The sequence below is a fragment of the Notolabrus celidotus genome, chromosome 2, assembly GCF_009762535.1.
Source record: "Notolabrus celidotus isolate fNotCel1 chromosome 2, fNotCel1.pri, whole genome shotgun sequence".
Taxonomy (NCBI): domain Eukaryota; kingdom Metazoa; phylum Chordata; class Actinopteri; order Labriformes; family Labridae; genus Notolabrus; species Notolabrus celidotus.
This window is the reverse complement of record NC_048273.1, coordinates 31,676,210-31,701,423: the sequence shown is the minus strand read 5'-3', so window position 1 is coordinate 31,701,423 and position 25,214 is coordinate 31,676,210. Positions and strand designations below refer to the sequence as shown.

At 38.3% G+C, this 25,214-nt stretch overlaps 1 protein-coding gene across 1 annotated transcript; it reads left to right on the top strand.

Annotated features, from left to right (window-relative positions):
- Positions 1-10,990: 10,990 nt before the first annotated feature.
- rfc4 (replication factor C (activator 1) 4) lies at positions 10,991-22,481 on the top strand. The gene is made up of 11 exons (XM_034701751.1): positions 10,991-11,180; positions 12,364-12,513; positions 14,145-14,223; positions 14,763-14,842; positions 14,997-15,116; positions 15,224-15,367; positions 15,663-15,783; positions 17,021-17,146; positions 19,679-19,759; positions 19,892-20,005; positions 22,021-22,481. Exons 2-11 carry the CDS (start codon positions 12,398-12,400, stop codon positions 22,114-22,116), a joined length of 1,077 nt encoding a protein of 358 aa, XP_034557642.1. The 5' UTR covers positions 10,991-11,180; positions 12,364-12,397; the 3' UTR covers positions 22,117-22,481.
- The last annotated feature ends 2,733 nt before the right edge of the window (positions 22,482-25,214 follow it).

Sequence of the window (25,214 nt, the reverse complement as noted above, 5' to 3'; positions counted from 1 at the left end):
CAGGCAAATATGTTTTTTAGCCTCATGCTATACTGTAAGTGAAAGATGTGAACATATCATCGTCACATGTATCATGCATTGTGTGATGCTTGAGATATTGCATGGGATAATCAACCAGTTTTGATGATGGACAGATCGTGATTTGACTGACATCATTTTACAGGGATTATTTTATTAAAGATCATGTCTGTTTATTACCAGCCGTATCGACTACCGGATCTCCTGTTTTACTAGTTCGCCCCAAAAATCTCTCAGAAAACTGCAGCTTGTTCAAGACGTTGCTGCCAGAAAAAAACTGATCAAATAACTCCTCTTTAGAAACTCTGCACTGGTTACCTGTTTTTTTTAGAATTGATTTTAAAGTACTTTTAGTTGTTTTTAAAGCTCTTAACAGCCTTGCTCCTCCATACATGACAGATCTCCTGTCATTTTATGTTCCACCATGATCACTGAGGTCCTGGAATGCTTCTCTTTTAAATGTTCCACATGGCACCAGCTAGTTAGAGAGCTTTCTGATTTTATGCACCAAAACTGTGGCTCTCTCTACCTCAGGACATCAGAATGGAGAGCTCTCTGAAGGTTTTTAAAAGTAAAGTTAAGACTTTGCTTTTTAATATGGCTTTTTATTTATAGTAATTTATTTTTATCACTGGAATGCATTATTATTATTATTATTATTATTATTATTATTATTATTATTATTATTATTATTATTGTTTCAACAACATTGATTTATTTATTCATCTATTTAATTATTGTATTTATATGGTTTTTTTAACTTTAACTGATTTTTAACTTTGCTTTCTACTCTTTGTTATTTTATTAATTTCACCGTATTGATTTATTTTTATTTTTAAGTATTTTGTCTGTGATTTGTCTTTTATTATTTTACCCATTAACCATTTAACCATTATTATTTTTCTGTTGTTTTCTGTCTTTGTTCTTTTGTGAAGCACATAGGACTGCATGCTTGTATGTACGAAAGGTACTAAATAAATAAAGTTGAGTTGAGTTTGTGAATTACATAAAAAGAATCATTACATGGTCAGATGAACTTTGAATAATCACTCAGAGTCAAAGTAAACGGCTAACTTGGCTCTACATAGCTCTTTCATACTGCAATTTAAAGGTTGGGATATTAATGCCCTTATTATGGTCCGTCTTCAATGGTAGTAACAGAGGCAGAATAGGGTGAAGACGGTTGCCATATGTAGCAGGGCAGAACAGCACTGTATGTGTATGCATGTCTGAGTGTGTGTATGCACGCTATGTCTTTTGCACTCTCGCAGCGCTGCAATGGGATGTGAATACACACTGGGTCGCCAATATTAAACTGCTTCTTGGTGCAATTATTAGTACAAAGGTATAGTAATGGTTGGACTTTGCTCTAACACTGCTGCAGAATTGCAATGTGTAAGAGGCTAAAGATAAAAAAAAAACACCTCTAAAAGTCACCAGTAGACTAAGTCTAATAAGTGGTATTGCTTGCTGTTTATATATATTTTATTCATTTTCAAAGTAGACATCAACAAAGAAAATAACAGTAAAAATCAGTGCGAGACAAAAAGAACACCAACAAAGACAAAGCATTAAAATAATTAACAAAGCAAAACAAGAATATAATGACCCAACAGCCCCCAGATCATGACTCACAACCAGATAACAACATCATATGGCATATGCTGCAAAATTAGTGAAACACACATTGGGAAAGAGATCAACAGATATCTGGCACCATGCCACAAACCCTCCTAAGAGAAGGAAAGGGCAAACGATATCTAAAAGCAGAAGAAGGGGATAAGAAATTCCAATTCAGCCCAATGTTTATGAAATAAGGTTCAAATTGGGAGGCAATCCACCTTTCTGTAACAAGTCTTTAATTTCATAAGGTAAATAAGCTAAAACTAATATCGGTTGTTCCCTTTTAACTTTGCAGAGAGGCTTTCCATTGGTATAACCTTGTATAGTTCTCTGTACCACTGTGTTACTGTTGGTGGTTTGTCTTTAATCCATCGAAACAGAATACACCTTCTTGCTAGTAATAGCAATTTCATTAGGAGAATGTATTGTTAAGGGGTTATGATTGGGACCGTGGTACTACTTGCTATCTATACTATTATTATTATGATACATGCCATTTTAAGATGAGATGCATGCTAACTATGTTCTGCACTGTAAAAGACAACCATCACAACGCTCTGAATTAATTCTAAATCTATTTACATGAGCATATGAAAAAGGTTCCAGGACTGCTCAAACACAGATATAATATCCAACAATCTTTGAATACCTTCTTCTGTCTAACTCTTCCAAATAAATACATCAGGTTAGACCCAGATGAGCAGCAGGCTTCATCTTTTGTGTTTTCACATAAAAAGTGTTGTCTGGTGTTATATTCCTGACTGTCTGAGTAATCTCTTACTGCAACAGCATTGACCTGAACACACAAAAGGCTAGTCATAAACTCCCACACAGCACTTTACAGTTTCTTTTCAGCACCCTGCTCTACAGGACGTCAGCTTGCAGCACTTTTATAAAGTATATTACCTGAGCACACATTTGAGCAGAGTATCAATCCGTGTCTTTATTCAGTGTTCTTATTATTTATTTCACTGTATTCTCTTTAACTTTCACTATGCTTCTTTCACTTCTCATTGTGGTATGGATCTTATGGCTGTGTGGTAACTACAATACAATGTTTTAACTTAGCTCAAGCGTGGGACTGCAAACATGTTCTGGGAACATCTCCTTTGAGCTACCAATACGCCTGAAGGCAGCTCTTAAACTGACTTGTTACAGAACCATGTCTCCTGTTTTAATTCATCTTTTAATGAATGCAATAATAGAAATTGGAGTATAAGAAGAGGACATGCCGGACCTCTTTGCTTTAAAGTTGTCAGTAAGTCACACCTGACTGAATCTGACAAGAGCTGATGATTAGCTGGCAAATTGGGGCATCGGATGATTACTTGATGTGACAGTCGTGAGACATTGCAAGCTCCCTCTGATCACACACCAGAGATTAAACACACAGCAAGGAGAGCTGAGGTCAACTTATATCAATTATGACCCATCATTTGAGCCGTTTGCTCCTCCTTCTCTTTCTTGTATGGCACTAATGACGATCCAACATGACAAGCTGTTTGGTGACTGTCTTGAAAGGACAGGGCAGAGACATCAGAGAGAACAGAGTGAGCGTGTATTGCTTCAAAATCAATAAAGGGGAGGAAGAGTTCCATTATGCATGAAGAGTGTAATAATATAACCCCTTCCTGTAGTTGTGCTGTGGTCTTTATAGCTAAGAAATGCCAGGATGGTCAAAACAGGAACAAGTGAGCTCCCTGCTGGTGGACTCCAACACGGTGCTGGTGGAATGGAAAGAAGCTGGACAAACACTTGACATACTTTGGTTGTCTAACAATTTAAGACATCCCCAACTACTGTTACGGTAAATACGATCAATTTCGTCATCCACCCTTGTTTTTTTCCAATGTATATCATGCAGGGTTTATAGTTCTGGTAAATAACTGATCCCTGAGTCCTTCATTGGCAGACCTTTTTACTGAACGTTCAAAATTTGCCAGTGATCTCCAAATGACATGTATTCTCTGATCTGATGCTCCTAGGCTTTCTGAGACATCTATAACTTTTGTTTATAAATATATTTTAAAATTGTAAATGGCTCTGCACCCTCTTATCTCACCGACCTGGTGGACCCATACGTGCCTGCTCGGGCACTCCGCTCTCAGGGGACTGGCCTTTTAAGTGTCCCTAAGGTCTGAAAAACGACTACTAGTGAACGGACCTTTTCCTTCCGTGCACCCACTTTATGGAACAGTTTCCCTGTCGACATTAGGTTAGCATGTCGGTTGATGTATTTAAAACAAAGCTGAAGACCCACATGTTTACTGTTGTTTACTGATGATGATTATTATTATTATTATTATTATTATTATTATTATTATAACCATTAAAAAGAAACATATGACTCTTTTAGAGATGTAGAGCACCATTACTACAGTTACAAACTGATAAACCTTACCATTGTACTGAACATTGTCAAGATCTACAGCCAAACATTGTTAAAAATGATGGAAGTTTAAGACAGAGCGCTTGCTCTTCCAGATGCTTTGTGAGCAGTTTGTTATCAGACTGGCACAGAAAATAGTGTCAGATCCAATCCATATCCCACACCAAGACTTCCAACTTTTACCCCCTGGCAAGAGGTTTACGGTCACTATGAGCACGCTGAACTGTTAAAAACACTCATTCCTGCCAATGTCCATTAAACTCCTCAGTGACTTATAACCATTGACTGTATACAGAATAGACAACATGCCTTCATTTCTTCCCATTGTGAAATGTAAAGCCAATAAACTACCTGCAGTAGTATATTGTGCTAAGACATGCACATAAGCAACCTGGAGCCAAGGACCACCGTTGCAAGCTTTCCACTAACCCAAGCTCACATTTACCTTACTGATAAACATTACATATCGCTCAGGTGGGTACAGTCCACAGCTTCTCATGATAATTTGAAGCAGACACTTAAGGCTATGGAAAGTTCAATGACTCTTACATAAGTGTTATGGCTTGCGTTTGTGTTCCTAGATGTTCCTTCTCTATTCTGATTAGAACACTGCATTTGTCAACATAGCCGTAAGTCAGACATTTTTTTTTAAATGAAATTGTTAATGAAAATAGACTAAAACTTTTCGCATATCAGCATGATAAGAACAAACTGTAATGACATAAACAATGTTTGATAAAAAAGTATTTGAGATGTATTCAAGCGGCAAACTCTGGTCTAAAAATATGAGTCCAATGCGGAAGTGCCAAAAACTGGAATTCATCGAGGATCCGCTTGAGGCTGGCTCCGAAGTACCGGAAACCACATACACACCAATTCAAAAAAAAAATTTTTTAACGTGGCAATTTCGAAGATATTGAGATTACAAGTCTTCCAATGAGAGGCACAGCTGACTTGATTGACAGGCGGGAACACTGTAGCTGTTGGCTAGGAGGCTCAAAGCCCGCCTCTTTACCTCACAATTGCTCGACAGCAGCAATATGGCTGCCGCCGACAATTGGCCTCAAAACAGCTCTTCAGAAACAGATGGGTGACGTCACGGATACTACGTCCATATTTTATACAGTCTATGGATGTTTTTTAATATTACAGTTTGACCCAAATTCCATCTGTTAATATGAGAGATGACGGGTTTATGACCTATACTGCAGTCAGTTAGCAGGGGGGCTCTAAATCTTCTGGTTTCACAGCCAGTGAACACTCATGGTTTCCATTCCAATATACAGTCTATGGTTATAACACAAGGTGATCACAAGGATACTACAGTATGTTATATATGGACAGTGATTTTGTTAGGACAGTGCAATATGTGCCATGTGAGGAATAAATACAAGTCTGTTTGCTGTGCAGTAGACTTTCACAAGGACAACTTCACACTGTGTAGATTTGCCATTTTGTGCATGTGCATACACAATATGTGCATTGTGCATGTGATTCATGGGGAATTACTCACTGCTTCACTCTATTTATTGTCCTTAATATGCCGAGAAAAAACTTCCCCACAAGGACGATAACATTATATATTATCTTCTTTTTTTTTCAATGCCGAAAACATATTCAAAATTTGCTACAGTCTAAATATTTTACTCTATGTAAAATGAATGTAGCTTCCATGAAGAACTGTAAAAGGCTTTAATAAAGGTTAGGACCCGATAATTATACGGAATATGAACCATGTTTTCCAAACTTGAGATGAAACCAGCAGGTTGAAAGGGGATTTGTTAATAATTTAGTAACAAAAATACAAGTTTAAATTCATTACATCCATTTAGTGGCCGTTGTAAAGCTTGTGGTAACATTTTGTGTGAAGTTCAGTTCTGAATATCAAAATGAACTAATAATAATCATAATCATAATAATAATAATAATAATAATAATAATAATAATAATAATAATGATAATAATGATAATAATGATAATAACACATTTTATTAAGAACACATGTACATGTGGCGCAAATCTCAAAGTGTTAAATCATCTTTTAATCCAACATGGTAAAGGAAATAAAGGGAATATGGTATATTTGTACATGTGTCATCCCATGACACATGATCAAAATTTTATGGCATCTAACTGTCTCTTAACCCTCCTATTATCCTTGGGGTCAATTGGACCGCATTAATGTTTCTAAATTAAAATAAAAATGCTGAGATGTTCCAATTTCCTGTGAAAAAAAATCATGCATCAATGTTCCTTGGGGTCAATTTGACCCCATGCTGTTTTAGCTGTATAAAACATAAGAAATTTCAGCATTTTACACACATTTGTTTTAGTTGTTTTGGATGATATTGAGGTCACTGTAACATACATTTGTATAACCTAAAAGCAACATAAAGTACCTGACACATATATCTGGGTAACAATCAGTTTCTGGAGGTTTAAATTTCTGGGGTCAATATCCCCAAGGATAAAAGATGTTACTAAATTTGAGGGTAACAGCAGGGTTAAAAAAGTAATGTGTGTTGTGAAATATGTTGGCATTGTAATGAAGACTCTATGAAAAGAGCATAATGAGGGTTAAAATAAGAAATAAAAAGGCAAAGTGTAAAGATATAAGTTTTACTATAAGGGTAGATTATAGATCATAATCTTGGCATTACCCTAAAAAGGGTTTCTTGAAATGTTTTGTTTCTACTCCACCAAATCACTCAGTTTTGATTTTTTGGTTGAGCACAATCCTTGACAAATGAGGCACTTGTGTTTTGTGAAATACAAGTATGAATAAGAGAGAATGGGTTTGACAGGAGTGTAATATAAGCAATAAAGACCCAAATCCCAACACATGAGGAAAAACATCCACCTTAATTATGACCTCTAGCAACATGAGCTGCAAACACTGTTGGAAGCATCCCCTGTGATCCTTCCTACTAATATATCAATGTAGAGCGCCTAGCATGGCAGAAGCTAGCTCAGTTTCCATAGAAACATTCCTCACAGGCCCTCCTCTGCCCCCCCCCCCCCCCCCCAACCTCTCACTGCTCTATGCGATGCAGGAAGTGCAGTGATGGAGGATGCCGTGCGATAGTCTCCAGCGTGGCACATTAACCTACTTCCTCACCAGACCAGGAAACTAACCCGGACGCAGTACGAGAAAGAAGAGAGAGAAAGAGAGGAAAGAAGGGAGGATGAATGGAGGAGAGGACAAGGAAGAGAACAAAGAGAAGGGTGGTGATGGGACAGCAGAAAGGAAGGGAAGAAGGGACCGAAAGGGAGGAATAATGGAGATGCAGTGGAGATGGAGAGGAGAGGATAATTGATTAAGGGAATGAAGGTAAAGGAAAAAGCAAAGGACAAATGGGAAGACAAGGTGAAAGAAAAGGAGAGAAGGTGATACTGTAGAGGAAAAGGAAGTGGAGTAAGACTGTAAACGCATCAAATATAGATCCTGTAAATCCTGTAATTTAAAGGTTATGGGATTGGAAGCCATTTATCAGCATAATGAAGACACACAATTACAACTAATGAAAGCCCTAATTATACCAAAGTCCTCTTGTGTGCAGTATGCTTAGGATTTTGTAAAAGTCTTGTCTTTAATTAAAATAAAAACAAAGATAATCCAACCTTGGTCCCAGCAAATATGCACTCAAATGCACCACCACACACAGACACAAGCTAATCTCATTACAAATCCAGGAATACTACAGAACAGAGAATCACCTGATAGACGGTTTCTTTAACATTTGATTTATGTTTTAATAATGTGATAACCACAAACACTGATCGGACTCAGCGACCCCCTTTAGTATCCTGACGACATACACTTCTCTGCCCATGTGCAGAGCATCCCTCTGCATCCCTCAGCGTTCCTGATGAGAGGATGGAGATCCCCTGCCTCTCATTCATCTGCTCTGCTTCCCAGCACAAATTACACTTACTCAAGGCTATCCCAAAGAGATAAGAGACACAAGCTTATTCTCCACTGTACTCCTTCAGCAACAACATGGGAGATACTTCAGAGGAAGTGATCTCTAGAAAATAAAAGCTCCCAACCCTCTGAACAAGTGAATGCGTAGGAGGGTAGATGAGGAAACAGGAGGTATGCGAGGACTCACCGACATGAGTGATGACACACTGCACCCTCTGTAGCAGCTCCTGGACCGACATCTCGTCTTCCCTCAGCCAGCACAGCATCTCACAGTGTAGGTCGCATCCACTCTCTTCCACGTCTCTCTCTCTCCGCGCACTCTCTCTCTCGGCTGCCACGCCTCCTCTCCTCACCCCTGCTTCCGGGGACAATCTCTTTCGCTTATGCTTGATAATCAAATGTTGTTGGGTTTTTTTCTTACTGTGCCTTTTGTCTTATTTTTCTTTCTTCTTTTATTTCTCTTATTTGAAGCTGTTTCTCTTCTCAATCATATCTCCTCCAAATCCAAACAAATCAGGAAGCAAGGTGATGACAGTGATGATGCCACTCCCAGTCAGTCAGTCTGAAACAGCACGCTTGGGAATAAAATAGTCAGTTTGTTTCCCCAGCACAGGTAAAAATAATCAAGACAGCCGATCAGGGAATAAAGCAGCCAGTAATTGAGTCATCCAATCAAACAATAAAATCAGCAGTCGACCAGGGTTTAGTGAACAAATAGTATGTTAATTTGTCTGCCAGTTTACACAGCAGCCAGTCAATAAGTCAGAGAACAAAAGGGACAATTACTTTGTCAGCCTGTCAGTCAGCAAATTAAACAGTAGTAGAAGAAAAGACGGGAAATTTTGTTTAAAATTATGTAAGCAAGGGAAAAAAAATCTGACTAAACAAAGCTTCAAGTCAGCAAAACACAGTCACCTAGGTATTCAGTCCTTTTTGTGATGCTGGAAAGAAAAAGATCCAAATTGCAAAAGAAGACTCCACCTCCAAAATAGAATATTCCACATGAGAGAAAAAAGAAAAAAATAATTGGTAAAAGTGTGCTCCTTCAGAAGAGAAAAGAAATGAACCTGTATATATTTTGTGGGTCCACGCCACTGATGGGGACACTCCTCTTGGCTCTGTATAGGAAAGCACGGCTGCTGCTTTGATGATGCTCTGTTTGCTCTAATAAAGAAGCTGAGTCACAATGAGAGAAAACGAATCAGAGGGCTGCTATACCTGCCTGCAGGGCGGAGGGAGAAACGGAAACAGAAGGGAGGGTGGGGGTTAATAGGTCCGTGAGATAAATCCTGGTGCCTGGAGCTGGGCTGTGAATGGATTGGAGTCAGCAACTGCTTCTTGGCAATATATATTTCTGATGTGTACTAGATCTCAGGCAGGGGAAATGAAACAAAATCATTTCAAAACATGAATTGTGTTTATATGTCATTTAAAAAACATTATTATCACTAGGCATCTCTGATTTCACCATCATTGTCACACAAGGACTGCCTCAAACAAAACAAATCAATAGCCCCCACCCATTATTTGTCATTCATGCTCTGGCTGCCTGGGTTCATTCAGTGTTATGAGAGGCCGCTCTTATGATCCTGCTCCATGTTTTGAATCAAGCAAACAATGCCAGACAGGGGCATTAGCATCTCTCCATGAGCCAATGGCTCCTGGGACTGTGGAGATTCCCTGAGAGACAGCCATTAGCTTGAGACAGCTGCACTCAGCCTCACCCTGCCTCTCACTCATCTTCAGCATGCTTAGCCAATTACAGGCCCAACTGGAGGCTTTCCACGAGCAGAAACAAAGCAGGGCATAATCCTGAACAGAGTGTGATATATGCAGAATTATGATTCATTAAATAAAGGATGACTATGTTCACATGTGCACCATCATTACCTGGCTTTAGTTTGTGATATAAACCCCGAATTCAAAATATTTCAGAAAAAAAATACAGTTTTTTTTTTTTTTTTAAATCATACATCCATTTGTTTTGAATTATAAAACTAATTCCAAAACCAATGAGAAGCAACAAAAAGAGAGATGATACAAGAACAAGAGATTTTCTTTATTTTTTTTACTTTATTAAAGATGTACATAACAAACAATGGGTACATTCAGAAGGAGCACCATACATAAACAATCATTAAATATATAGAAACAATACAGCTTCAGTTGTTAATTTAAGGTAAATGAGAAAATTATACATACATAGAAAATACATAATCATATATTTTAAGTGTTCTTGGTCCTTTCATTATTTTCAATGATTTTAGGGTATATGTGGAATTCATTTAGAAAAACAACAAATTTGGGGGGAGATTTCATAATCCTGTTTTTATGAATAAAGAATTTTGAGAGGCACAGGATTATGTTACAGCAGACTTCATCACTTTTACTTTTTAATATCAAGAATCCAGATCAAGAAATCTTTATTGCCAAGTGAGCTTGCACACAGAAGAAATTTGACGTAGTGAATGGAACACTGGTACTTAACCTCAAGACAGTAGGGACACAACAAGACAGTAAGGACAATAAATATAGAAACCTAAAAACTAACCTTAAAAATTCTAAATAAAAAGTACTTTTAAGACATAAATAAATGAATTAGCCTAAGCCAGAGTGGAAATTTTAATGGATGAATATAATAATAAAATATGTTATAGAATAAATTACAATATTGCACGCTGTTGTTAAGATATTGCACTGGAACTCTAGGATTGCACATGTATGTGATGTATCACAGGAGTCTTTAATGGTTTACTTACCAAATCCAACCAAAAGTGATGTCATTTATTGAAAAGGAAATTGGAACGGATTGATTTTTTACTTTTAACAATTCATGGATTTCAGTCCAGAGGGTTTTCACAGTTTGGCATGAGAAGAAAACATGGTTTAAGTAGAGATGGGAGGAGGGGAGAAGCATGAACAAGAGATGGGAGGAGGGGAGAAGCAAGAACAAGAGGACAGCCGAGGCGTGACGGTAGAATACGGGGGCGGGGCCAACTCCAGCATCCGCAGCACCTGATTGGATGCCCCAACATGACGCCGGCGGAAGTGTATTCCTTAGCCATGGCGGGAAGACCCTCCTGATGTAGCGCATGTCAACAACCGGACCCTGCCTAACAAGACGAATCTATAAAGGATATCTTTTAGCATTTCTGCACGCTGTTGCTCCAGCTTTGGGATATCGTATTGTGACTGAGTTCGTGTTAACAGCTGTTGTTGCACAGGGTAAGTTTAATGCGTGTATCTGCTGCGAGATGCTAGCTAACAGTAAACAGAAGAGCACTTGCTAAATGTGCTAGCTAACTCTGCTTAAAGTTAGAGTTACTGTTGAATGAAGAAAAGTCATGTTTGCATTGCAACTAAACACGCAGCAACGGCGCACACAATGATTTAAATCAAATAATCTTACAAATAAGCTCATACATACTCTATTCACTTTAAGACGACTACTCACTTGAAGTTCTCTTCACCATTACATGGCTTAAGATATTACTTTATTGATCCCGGGGGAGAAATTCAGTTGTTGCAGCTACCCAGACATAAGCACAATTAAGATCCAGTTTCAATTATTAGAATAAAATAAGTAAAAATAAAAATAGATAAATAAAGATAGAATAAAATTTAGATAAATACAAATGTTACAAATGGATTAAATATCAGTAATTACAGGAGTATTGAAAATGTTTCAGTAGTGTATTGAATAATAAAATGAGTTATTATTATTATTATTATTATTATTATTATTGTTATTGTTATTATAATTAGCAGTAGTAGTAGTAGTAGTAGTAGTGACAGGTTGACATGGTGTGATTATGGTTTGGTTATGACAGATTAAGCAATACAATCAATAGATATGGGTATATGATATAATAAGTAAGTTGTAGTTTACAATAATAATGTTATATAACAATATGTAATATAACAAATATAATTATATGATATCATGCAATATGCATTATAATGTCATCAGCAGTCAGAGAGTTAGTACAGGATGAGATGATGAGCGTGATGCAGTCTGTGGACTCCATTACTGTTTAACAGTCTGATGGTGGTGGGCACAAAGGAGCGCCTGAAGCGTTCAGTCTTGCATCGTAGTGGGATGATGTGTTGACTGATCGAGCTCCCCATCAGCCACAGCTCATCATGGAGAGGGTGAGAGGGGTTGTCCAGGATGGCTTGCAGTTTTGACTTTGCACCCTGATGTCAACTCTGTTAACTCTTCTTTTCAGTATCAGCCAACTCCAAACCAGTAGGGGTTTTGTTCAATACTTAGTCCCTGATAATCAAGTAGTTTAACCACTATAAAGCCAAAGTTATTTTTGATATGAAATGAAAAAACACACGTTATTTTAAGGTAATAGTTATCTTATGTGTGTGACTGCTCATATATGTCTTTGTTCATCTCCAGGTGTTTCTGCTGCTCTGACCAAATCCAAGAGATCATGCAGGCGTTTCTGAAAGGAACAACTGTCCAGTCGACCAGACCTCAGAAAGACAAGTCAGCAGCAGGGACCAGCTCAGAGAAGAAAGCCAAGGCAGTTCCCTGGGTAGAGAAATAGTAAGTGTGAAGTCAAAGTATTGTTCATTTATTTATCTGTAGCTCAAATCCACCGATTCACAGGCACTGGATACAAAGTTGACTTGTATTGATATAATGATACTGTGTTATACCTCGATCATTTTCAAGCTTGGAAACAAACATTTTGGACAATGTGCAGGGACATAAATACATGGTTATGTATGTTTACAAGTTTATTTTAAATGTAATATTATGAGGGCAGTGCCAACATCATCACATACAAAACAGACGGGTCACCACACTGATACAATTGTAGGGCCCAATGATTTCCGCGTTCGTGGAATTGCCCAATAAAAACGGAATCCACTGTTAAACGCGGAATATTGTGGAAATTGGCATAATGTGACTGAAATGCTGTCATCATGAGAAGAAGGAACGTTTGTCTGGGGAAATGTTTCAAGGGACTGCTCATTCGTGGCACCACCCGTGCATCTCCTCACAAACACTCACTCGCCCCCTCCCGAAATAAACAACATGTCGAAAGCGGCTACCAGAAACACCGGTCTGCAAAAAAACTACGAAACTCATCTCTTACTCCAAAATACAGAGCTGAACAGTTCCCACATGACTTCTATGAGTCAGGTGACATGCTTTTTTGCAAATTCTGCCAACATACTGTTGAATGGAAACGTAAAAATACGTGTGAAGACCACTTGTCGTCCAAAAGCCATGTGAAAAACAGAGAAAAACAGTAAGTGCTATAAGCACTTTGTACTTATAGCACTTATTGGTACATTGTTATGTTACAACATTATGATTTGACTTGAAATACTGTGCCAAATTGTGCAATGATGTGTTGCATCAATGCATTTAAGGATTTTTGCATTTCATTAATGGACATTTTATTCACTGACGCAAAAAGCACACACTGTATGGTGGTAAAATACGTGTAAAGGGTAAAAAAAAGAATCCATGGTCGATGGTATCTTAAAGGCGAGGGCATAGAAGGAACAAAAGACACACCAATGAGAAAAAAGCAGAAAATCCTTTAAAAATCAGGAGAACATAAACATGAATACACATTTAATAAAATGATTTGTTATCAGGTTTTACTTTTATTGCTTCAGTAAGTTATTCTGACCTAAATTCTTACTTTTTACATTTTTACGATATGAGTTCGATCACAACAGAAATCTGATTCCATATTAATATATTGAGTTATGTCCTAGTACTCGAGTCATAATCAATCGTGATGCTGAACTGGACTACATTCATTTCATATGGGGAGATGTTTCCAATATTCTTAAATGAGGACAAGAAAAAGAAACACCTCAGTATAATGATGTACAGTAAAACACAAGCTTTAAAGATGAACTTGTGAGAAACAAACTCTAACTGAAGGAGCTAACTTTATTTAAAAATATGCCAAAACAAGCAAATTCATGTGTGTTGAAAAGATGGACAAAGGTTTGAGATAAAGATGGAAAGATTAATCAGCAGAACAGTTGTATTAGATTATACAGATTGAGCTTATCAAGGCCTTTAGTGCATATTATTTTTTCCCCTTTATGGTTACACGATCCCGAGCTGTATTCAGTCTGTCTGTATCTGTATGATTAGAACACTTTTTATGTTAATTGAATATTAACTCAGTGTGTTTCAAACTCCAGCAGGCCAAAGTGTGTTGATGAAGTGGCCTTTCAGGAGGAGGTGGTAGCAGTGTTGAAGAAGTCTCTGGAAGGAGCAGATGTAAGTATCAGGCCCTGTAATGGCTTTTAGTGTCACAATTTAGAACCACTCCTACTTCCAAGATACAAGTTTCGATAAAAAAAAACACTTTTTTTTTATAACAAACAAGGATAAAGGGAAAGTTTGGCTTCAGATCTTGAGCCAGGTAAATGCGTGTGGTGTTTCTGAGCGCACAGTAAAATTAAACAGCCTAACAGGTGTGGTAATCCTGCCGTTAGCACCTGTAATGGTGGGGTCTACCGCCATTAAATGTAGTGCTTTGTTGGGGCATTAACCTGGCTCATGCATACCACTAATCCATTTTTTTTCACCATTAGTACAAACGGCCCGTTTTCATCGCTAATGGCTGGACGTGCATACGGGCCCTAGACAGTAAATGAGCTCAGAGGCTCTGAGGAAGGCGATACTTATAAAAACAGTGCATGAAAAAAGACAATCTAGTCATATCAGCTAAATCATGCAGTCATTCTGTGTTGTTTTACCAGGAATAAAAAAGCAAACTCAAAGTTTTCTTGTTTGTTTGTTTGTTTTAATTACAGCTTCCAAACTTGCTTTTTTATGGACCTCCTGGAACAGGAAAAACCTCGACCATCTTAGCTGCTGCCAGAGAACTTTATGGGTTAGTCTGCAGTTTGTGGTGTTTTGAGAAAGAAGCAGAGATTATTTTAATGTTAAGTTCTAGCATGTGTATCTCTTTTTAACTTTGTCTGTTTTCTGTTCATGTTTTTTTGCTCTGTTACTGATCCTGTTCTCCTTCACTGTCCCGCCTGCAGTCCGGAACTGTACAGGCAGAGGGTGCTGGAGCTCAATGCCTCTGATGAACGAGGTATCCAGGTTGTCAGACAGAAGGTCAAAACCTTTGCTCAGCTCACTGTGGCTGGCACTCGCTCAGAGTGAGTCAGCATTCCTTGCATCACATGTACAGAATACTTCAATACAAGACTTCAGTAAAAACCAACGCAACCTTGACATTGAAAGAACATTTTTTCTGTGTATGTAGTGGAAAGTCTTGTCCTCCGTTCAAAATCATCATCCTGGATGAGGCGGACTCAATGACGGGACCGGCTCAGGCTGCTCTCAGACGGACGATGGAGAAGGAGTCCCGAACCACTCGCTTCTGCCTAATTTGTAACTACATCAGCAGGTCAGCAAGCCTATTACAATCATCAACCCACAAACACACACTATGTAAGGGATGATATTCAGCGTGTTTAACATTGTTTTACACCTCAATATGATCTGTAGCTATTCAATACCGTCAGTTATATGAATCTTGTCGCTAAGGAAAATTTGATGGAGGGGAAAAAAAACGCTTTTGGCATAGGAAACGTCTAATTTTTTGTAATAATTAATCGATAATTGATCAGGGAGAATACTTAAAAATGACATTCCTACTGGTAATAAATGAAATCTACTTACACTGCTGTGTGTCTCTTTAGGATCATTGAGCCTCTGACCTCCAGATGTTCCAAGTTTCGATTCAAACCACTAGCCAATAAGATCCAAGAGGAGCGCCTGCTGCAGATCTGTGAAAAGGAGAATCTTAAGTTCACTACAGAGGTAAAAGAGAAATCAATCAACAGGTTTACACATCGGGCAGCACTCAAAAGCTGAATTTCGAAGCTGTCTTTCACCACTCCCACAAGTGCTTTTTAACCCTCCTATTATGTTTGTTTCTTAGGGACAGCAATAATGTTCCTCGGTCAACTTGACCTGGGCATATTTAATGATCCAAAAGTGTCCGAACCCAATACATTTTTAAAAATCTCCATTAACTCCATTACTAACCATTTAAATCAATATTTAGTGCAATGGTGTTCTTTAATTCTCATAGATCATGGTTCAATGAGGATAACTCACTTGTTTTTTTATTAAATTCATGTTAAAACATTTTTTAATGTACATTGAAAAGACTTAAATATAAATACAATACTTTTACATGACATAGATTTTTGTTTATGTTATTTTACATTTTAATTAATTTTTTTTATGAAGTGATGTTGATAAATTAACAAGAGACACCTCTTGTATCATATGCAGCCCAGATTTTTATGCTGCATTAAGCTTGTTTCGAAGGCATATATTACCTAAGATGGGAGGAACCTCTGAATACCGCTGGCCTTTCATCCACTGTGACATTAGAAAGGCAAAATAATAGTTTTAACATTTTTTTTTTTAGATTTTTGAACTTTTAAATGGGTCAATTTGACATGTACAACGTAACAGGAGGGTTAAGAGCATTTCTACAAAGCGGCGACTTGAGAATCAAATATTGTAGTGATGTGAAAGTGGATGGAAATGTAAACCAAGAAAAGTGTTAAAAGTGTGCCATGAATGTGATACTTAGGGGATGAAACCTAAGCAGAACCTGAGTGTAGTAACATACAACGTAAAGTGGATGAGTCAGCACAGCCCCTGTTTGAGAAGGCAGCCAGTTTCCACAAAGAACCTCAGTGATGTTCCACTGTAGAAGGGCTCAAAAGAAACATGTCACTATGAAGCAAAGTTCTTCACATTAAAAAGCATCTCAGTTACATTTCAGTGTGTTGTATGTTTGACTAATTCAAACACCTCTCCTTGATGTCAGACATGTGAAGCTTGTTATGCAAACAAAGGCCACCAGGGGTCTCTGATGTTAGCAGATGGGGGTGTGGTTGTTTCTTTAGAACTTGTCTATTTTCTTTCTTCTTTCTTTTCATTTCTGTATTTTGAAAGTAAGATATAAATTATCTAAAGAACTGCAGCTGAGTTTGTGCCCTTATGGTATTTAAAATGCGTCATCACTGTTTGCATCCAGAGTATAGCAGCATTGGTGAGGGTGTCCGAGGGAGACTTGCGGAAAGCCATCACCTTCCTTCAGAGTGCTGCACGCCTCAACGTGGACAAGGAGATCACAGAGCGCTGCATCACTGAGATCGCTGGGGTGAGTCATTCTTATGTTTGAAAATAAGCGACACAAGAGGATCTGATGACGGGTGATGTATTAACAGTAGTTGAAATATTCTGCAAACTGAAGGCCAGTTCCACATAAACCTGCATGTTGGCTGTGCAGCCGCCCTGGCTTGTGCCATGATGGTATTAGGTTTATTAGGTTTATTTGTGTCTGCATCAACAACCAATACTTCCCTCCACAACATAAGAGCCATGTAAAAATCACTAATAAAAGCAAAAACAAAACAATCACTGAGGGATTCATCAAGAAAATATATATAGATACGGACATATACACATGCATACATACACAAGTACACTCATGCATACATATAAACATGCATACACATCCACATTTATTTTAGTCAATCACATGCTGACCAAAAAAGGTGTAGGCTGAAGCCAAGGCTTATCCTGCCTATGCTTTAATATAACTTATACCGTATAGGCAACATTGTGCAAGTAATTATGTCAACTTATAACAAAGCAATATTTAAATGTTTCATTCAGACAAAAACTATCAAACAAAAAACAAAATCCCAAAACATTTCAATCTCAACAAGCAGCAGTTCAGAAATCTTAGAGAAATCTAATTTAAATTAACAGTCTATACTTCATTCATATATTTATTTATCTGTTTGTTGTTAAGCATTTTTTTAAATACACAAAGGGAGTTACACATTTTTAATTCCTCATCACAGCTGTTCCAAATGTTTACCCCTCTAACAGATACACACCTCTATTTGAGATTTGTCTTTGTCTTTGTTTTGTTTTTTAAATACCTGTTCCTCTTAAGTCATACCTGCTTTCTCTGATTTCAAACATCCTCTGACCTCTGAACAGAGTTAGGAAGTAAGTTATGTTTTGCTTTGTACATTACCTGTGAAGTTTTGCGTTCCACTAAATCATTAAATTTAAGGGCCTTTAAACTAATCAATAATGCGTTGGTAGGTTCAAGGTAGTTAGATTTTGTCATGATTCTTATACATCTTTTCTGTAACTTAAAGATGGAGTCGGTGTTTGTTTTATAAGTGCTACCTCATACCTCCACACAGTAAGACATGTATGTAACAATGAGGGAACAGTAGAGAGTGTACAATGACTTTTGATTCAAGAATTCCTTAGTTTTATACAGTATGGCAATTGTATTCACTCCGGCTGTGTGTGAGTGTGACTCTCTGAGTTACTGCGGATAGCTCTTCATAGGTTTTACCCAAATTAAGGCCATAAAGTATCTGTGATTGAAATTTCCAGACTTTGTAAATGTGGTGAAAATTGAACGGAAAGGAAGAGAATCAGCATTATAAGACATTTTGTCTGTGACCTGCTGGTATGAAGTTATTAAACAGATGTAACAGCATTTGAGCTATGTTTTGTATACATGTCTATGTTTTCTTGCCATGTCAGGTGTTTTCAGTCGTTAAACAGGTTTCAGGTGTTGGTCTTACTGGAGCAAAGTCTTATTTACATATACACTGTGTTCCAAATTGTTATGCAGGTAACCTTTTCTTGAAAATCTGAAAGACTGATGATCAGAAAAAAAAGGGTTTTAGTATGATGTATTCAAGGCCTTGTGCTTTAGCAAATCCTTTTTTGTTTGAATCTACAAAGCTTTCTAATGTTCTTTATCACAGACTACGTGTATATAGGTGTGCCACATTACTATGCAAGTCCTATTTAACTTTGACAAGAAAAGCAACTTGACCAAAGAGGAAAAAAGAGTCAAATTGTCAAGAGTCTGAGTAAGAGGGAATCTACCAATGATATAGCCAAGAAATTACAGCGTGACCACAGAACCATAAAAAGATCTGTTCAGAATAGTCAGGATGGGAGAAACCCCAGAGGAGAAAAACCCAGAGGAGAAAAGGCCTGTCGAACGTTACAAGTTGAGAACTGTCAAGAATCAAACGAGAGGTTGCTAAAAGACCCTTATCTACAAGTCAGGCCATTTTTGAAGCTGTGGGGCTCGATGGTGGGACCCAGGTCTACTCCATGTAGGACGCTAAGACGAGTGGCTAAGGTCCAAAAGGCAAAGAAAAAACCTCCACTGAAGAAAATACATAATGAAAAACCACTAGAATGGGCTCAAGAATACATGAAAACAGACTTTTTCAAAGTTATGTTCACTGATGGGTGCCGGGCAACCCTTAAGGACCTGATGGGTGAGCATCTGATATCAAGTGGCCATGCTGCTCCAACTTGACTACGATGTCTACAAAGCGGTGGTGGTGTTATGTTCTGGGCTGTCATTGTTAATTATTATTAATCCATCATGAGCAGAGCACTTTGCAGCATTTATCAAGTTACAGCAGCAAGGAAAAACTTCCTTTTAACAGGCAGAAACCTCCAACAGGACCAGACTCATGTTAGACACACATCTGCCTCGACCAAGTTGCACACTGATATGAAAAGGAAGCCATCCCACAGCTGTCACACACTGCACACGCAGGAACTGTGGAACTGCCGTAACCCCTTGTTTTACTCACTTCAATACGTGTCAACCTGTTGTTTCGCTCTGTTTCAGGTCGTTCCTCAAAAAATGATCGACAGCTTGCTCCAGATCTGCTTCAAAGGGACGTTTGAGAAACTAGAGGTTGCAGTCAGGGTAAGTTTTCTGACCTTGGAAAAGTAAAGACCTTTTCAAAATGGGCCAAAAAAAAACAGTTTGATATCTGTGATGTAGTGAGTGTGTGTAGTAATGGCTTTCTCCTCAATCCCTGTACTTCTCCTCTATTAGAACATGGTGGATGAAGGCTATGCAGCCACACAGATCCTGAGTCAGCTCCACGAGGAAATCATAGAGCACGACATGAGTGACAAGCAGAAGTCAGCCATCGCAGAGAAGATGGCGGTAAGTGAGCCTTAGTTAGACTCTTAGTTTCTAACTTCTTTTGAAAGGGATTATTATACTACAGATAAATATGACCTCATGAATGAAGAGTTATTTCACACCACCTATTAAAGCCAGGGTTGGTAGTCACGGAAAACTAGCATGAATTTGAATGTAGCATTTCCTCGGGACTCCGTCTAATGCCCCGGCTCACATGCACGAGTGCCGCTGATTCGCAACCATATGATCGTGACTGATTCAAAACCGGTCCCCAGCACATCGTTTGTGTTTTCCACTACATCAACTCATGTCTCACTCAGCGGTAAGAAAACACCAAAACATTATCATAGTGAAAGTTAAAAACACAAACAAACTTGGCTACTGTTAAAACTCACAACTGTCATGCTAGCTTTATCCCGTTTTACTGGTGACAAGATATCAGGAGAAAAGCTATGATACATATAGTACATCTACATTTTCTGTAGGACTTACTAAATGTCATTAATTCCTTTGCTTATCAGAGCCCCCGTGGTGAGAGCTTTTTAGACTCTGATCCGGACTACAGTCCTGAGCAAAGCACCTCATCGGGTCAGAGGGGATAGGCCTGAAGTGGAGCCAGAGGGGCAGTAAATACAGACAGGGGACGGGGAGGGAACGCCGGGGAAATGTACGCGCAGGAAGCGGGCAGAACGGGATTTGAATGGTTTCATAAATTGGCTCCTGATGGCAGGGATTGGCTGGTGTTTTCCCACTGTAGAGAGCAGCTTTTTTTTCACTCTTTTTTAAGAACACATTATGTATTGATTGCCATCGGGACATAAAGATCATTTTAACCAGTATAACAAAAAGTGTATCTAAATCTGACTACCAACCCTAGCTTTAAATGTAAGATGTTTTCACTCACTTGAAACGAGATGTTGGAAAAGAAGAGGAAAATTTGAAATCAGATGTATTCTGATTGAGTTGTGTGGAGTCACGTAAGAGTCACAATGTTGTAATAATCAATCAATCTTTATTTGTATAGCGCCAAATCACAACAAACGTTATCTCACAATGCTTTTACACACATAGCAGGTCTAGACCACTCTAATAATGATCTATAGTGACATGATCATGAGCCTAGATCCAGTCCTAGGAACATTCTTTTTGTTCAGTTAACATTGCGTCTTTGTTAAGTATTGATATTTGACATTGATTATCACTGATGAGAAAGAGAGAGTTCAAGTTTGTACTTGTTTATCTGTGGATTATGACAACCTCAGTGTTTGTTTTGTCACTCACACAAGTAATCCAATTAATTTTTCAAACGCAAATACTGACAAAATCACTGAAGAGGATTAGTGCCACTGAAAAAGAATAGTTTGGAGGTTAGGTCCATTTTTTTGGAGTTTTTTTAAGAAGTCTCGCCAAAATTCCCCAAACTGTTTTTCAGTCGCCCTAATCCTCTTCATTACCAAACGATCCCATGATGTCTTGGCTAAAGTGAAGTGGAATTGTTTTGCAACACTAGCAGGAAGAGGAGGACAAAGTAGAAATCTTTTCTGTAAGGAAGCCTTTGGCATTTGTTCAAGGTATATCTCGGCCAATATAAACACAGCAAATTGTCCTGGGCGAGCTCCATACAGATTTGTAGGATCAGCTAAGGACATCTCGAGCGCACATTTACATGTAGGAATATTTAAAATAAATCATGACCTTATTTCAAGTGAAGGGTTTCTTTTATCACTATTCTGACTCTATTTTCAACCTTCTTTTTGTGTACACTTATAAACTTCTTCAGTCACCTTTCCCTTGCTTTTCTTCACTAGTTTCCTCTAAAAGTGCTTTATAATTAAACAGATATACTCTACCATTCAAAAGTTTGTACTCACCTTCTCATTCAATGGTTTTTATTTATTTTTATAATTTTCAACATTGTAGATTAATACTGAAGACATCAAAACTAGAGAGTCTTAATATCCTCTGATCTGTTGTTTAAAAGTTAGTGCTGTTCATATGGATTCCTCAATGGTCGTTTCTTGTCCTCTCTGCTTCAGGTTGTGGCGAAATGCCTGTCGGACGGTGCAGACGAGTACCTGCAGATGTTGAGTCTGTGCTCAGTCATCATGCAGCAGGCCTCCCAGAACAACTAAAAATTCTCTGAGAGAATGACAACATCACCTCCAGTGGGACCAGCAGCCTCACTGAGACATTAGCACTTCCCTCAGATCCTTCTGGGTTTGTTCACAGCTGCTGTTTAAGACTTCCTTCTGTGAATCCAGGATGGCAGTGATGTTTGCTGTCAGAAAGAACTAATGGGTGTCTCTTTCTGTAATTTGATGTATCCCTCTACTCTAGAAGAAGCACTTGAAAGCTAAGTGAACATGCTGTCCAAACCTCCGCTACTGTTGAAAAACCAAGCACATGCATCTGTATTTCTTCTCATTTACTTCACTTACCAACAGATCTTTGTACAGTTTTGCATTTTGGAAAATAATAAATAGATTTTGTCTTTTCAGTATTTGTTTCTTTGAAGTTGTTTATGATTAGGACATACTCTAAATTCACAACAAAAGAAGCTTCAGTAATTCAATATACCATTCGCCACTATATTCAAAAGGCGTTTTTCGACCAGAAGAACTTTACCCTGGAACTAGGGACTTTACCCCTGAACTACGTGCGTTTCAACCAGTGGCCCAGGGTTTAAATTTAGTTCAGGGGTAGATAATCTCCCCCTTAAAAAGGAGGGGTAGTACTTTTCAAAGGTCCCGGGCTTTCGGGGGGGGGGCCTGCAATGCTGAACGTGTCTTATTGGTAGATTAACTGCAGTGCTTTTATTTGGCCCGTCGTCCATGATAACATCACACACAACTGTGATTCACTTGATTTCTCTTCCTTTAATTTGTTCTATCTTTTTTGTATGTGTGTGTACTTTTCAAAAGAAGAAGCTGTGATTCACTTGATTTAGCAGCTTGTAACAGTAGTCTTCTCTCAGCCCACCGCGAATGCATCTCTCCCGGTGTTACGATTTTAAAAGTGACCCTGTAAATTGGGACCTTCAGCTGAACGTAACAGTGTTTGTGGAGTTTCCACAGCTGTTGAATCACAGAGGGAGTTCCTAGGAATGCAAACTATTTTTTTTTTATTAAGATTTAAAATATCCTCATCAGATATTTAAAGATTGTCTAAAGACGTTTATAAGGGAACAGCTAGCTGTTTAAACCAAAACACCGGCCGATCTCTGCCACAGCTTTTTGAGTTATAAACTATTTTAAAGCCGTGTTGAAACGTCTTTGTTACTCGCGCTTATCTCCTCTCACATGTTGATTAAGTGAATCCATCTGTGATGAAATATAACACGATCTAAAACAGCGCGAGCTGAGTCTCTTCCATGCTAACAGGCTAACTGTTGTGTTGCTCATAATGATACCTGCCTGTCCATCTGCTTCTATGGTGTCATCTTTGATGAATGGCATTTGTCTTTGTTTTACTGCTCTCTATTGGTCTGTTTGTTTAGTGCATTTACTTTTTTACCCTCCATACGTCTCTGCCCTGATTTGCACAATACCCGGGACTTCAGCCCGCGGAGGAAATGCAGACAACAATGGGTGCACAGGAACCTTTTAGTTCAGGGTAAAGTAGTTCAAGGGGGCTAAAGACCCCGGAACTCTTTGTCGAAATGCGCCTAAAGAGCTTTTTTCCGGGCCTTCCTCAAGTCTTCAGCAACTATTATAAGAAAGGCGCCAATATTTTCATACCAACAGTCATGTTTCTTGATCTGTATTTCTCAATGTGACTCATGTTTAAGTCGCCCTCTTAACTAGACATTTAAGTAAACTCATTAAAGGCTATATGCACAAAAAAATCTCTATCAATTATAAATAACTTCTTAAATGGCCAGTGACTCCGATCATTTAATGTAGTACCACTTGACCAATCAACTGCCATTCTAGACCTTGTTGCTACTCATTCAGCATTGTTGAATGGGGACTTTGTGGTTCCCAAAGTGGGGGTTGGGACCCCGGGGGGGTCATGAGACAATGACAGAAGGGTTGCGAGATGACTTCAGAAAAAACAAAAATGTAAATTTAACAAATTTAACATTGTATCAATTATGATACAAAAAGAGTATAGTGTAAAATTGGTAGTTAAAGGCTATTATTCCGTATTTATTGCTACAGCCTAAGCATAAAGAATACTTTATTTTTAGGTCTACCATTTTTTAAAGGTATGTAATATGTAATATTATGGATTCATTTTTGTTGTTCGCTGGTCTTTGTAATGTTTTTGTATTGGCCTAAAACCGTGTGTGAAGGGAAGTGAGCAGTTTTTAAACACCTCGAGGAACATTGGGGGTCGCCTCTCTCTGGAATCATTTTTGGGGGTCGTGCTGAAACGTTTTGGAGCCCCTGCTTTTTGACCACCACATGCCTTTGTTTACTGAAGCGACAGAGCATGAATTGGTTCCTTTCTGGTCATGGTTAATACAGAGACCCTATTTATTGATTTCAAATGGATCAGAATGCCAGAATTAAAATAAAATATTGAACCTGCTTCTAAATGCTATCTACCCATGTCACTGAACAGACATTAAATACTTCAGATGATCAAAACCATTTTAAAATGGGTAGGGCCCTTCATACCTGACTTATCTCCTAAAGCAGGGGTTCCCAAACTTTTCAGCCCGCAACTCCCAAAATATTGGTGCCAAAGACTCATAACCCACACTGTCCCTCCAAGTGATTTAATGTTCAGTTAGCTGGTCTGCAGAAAATGACCCTACCTATATGAACCTGTGGCTGTTTCCTGTGCCGTTATGAATTAACCTGCTGCTCCTGATAATTAACTGTTCACTAACCCTAAACTTAGGAGTCATCATAAACAAAGAAAGACAGAAAACCATTACATTTTCTATTTTCAAGGTTTTATTTCAAGTTTAACAACTATTTATGTCAAAATGTTTTACTTTAATGGGTAAAATGTACACATTTTTAGATAATTAAGAAAAAAAATTCTAGAAGACATCTCACGACCCCCCATTTGTGTCCCGCGACCCCTCAGGGGGTCCCGACCCACACTTTGGGAACCCCTGTCCTAAATCCCTGTCCTAAATCTTTGTATTCCATCTCACCAGAGCCAAAGGCGGAATGAGTTTCAGGCTATCCTTTCCTGTTTTTAAAACACACCAACTGGGAGAAATTGAGATTGAGACTTGATAAGGACAGACGTTAGTGATTGCAATGTAATATTT

Bases quoted from the DNA above. Each gene is read 5' to 3' on its own strand.
- rfc4 (XM_034701751.1), top strand. From the start codon at position 12,398: ATGCAGGCGTTTCTGAAAGGAACAACTGTCCAGTCGACCAGACCTCAG. The intron at 15,784-17,020 runs GTAAAAGAGAAA...GTTTGCATCCAG, and splicing joins ATCTTAAGTTCACTACAGAG to AGTATAGCAGCATTGGTGAG. The intron at 17,147-19,678 runs GTGAGTCATTCT...GCTCTGTTTCAG, and splicing joins GCATCACTGAGATCGCTGGG to GTCGTTCCTCAAAAAATGAT.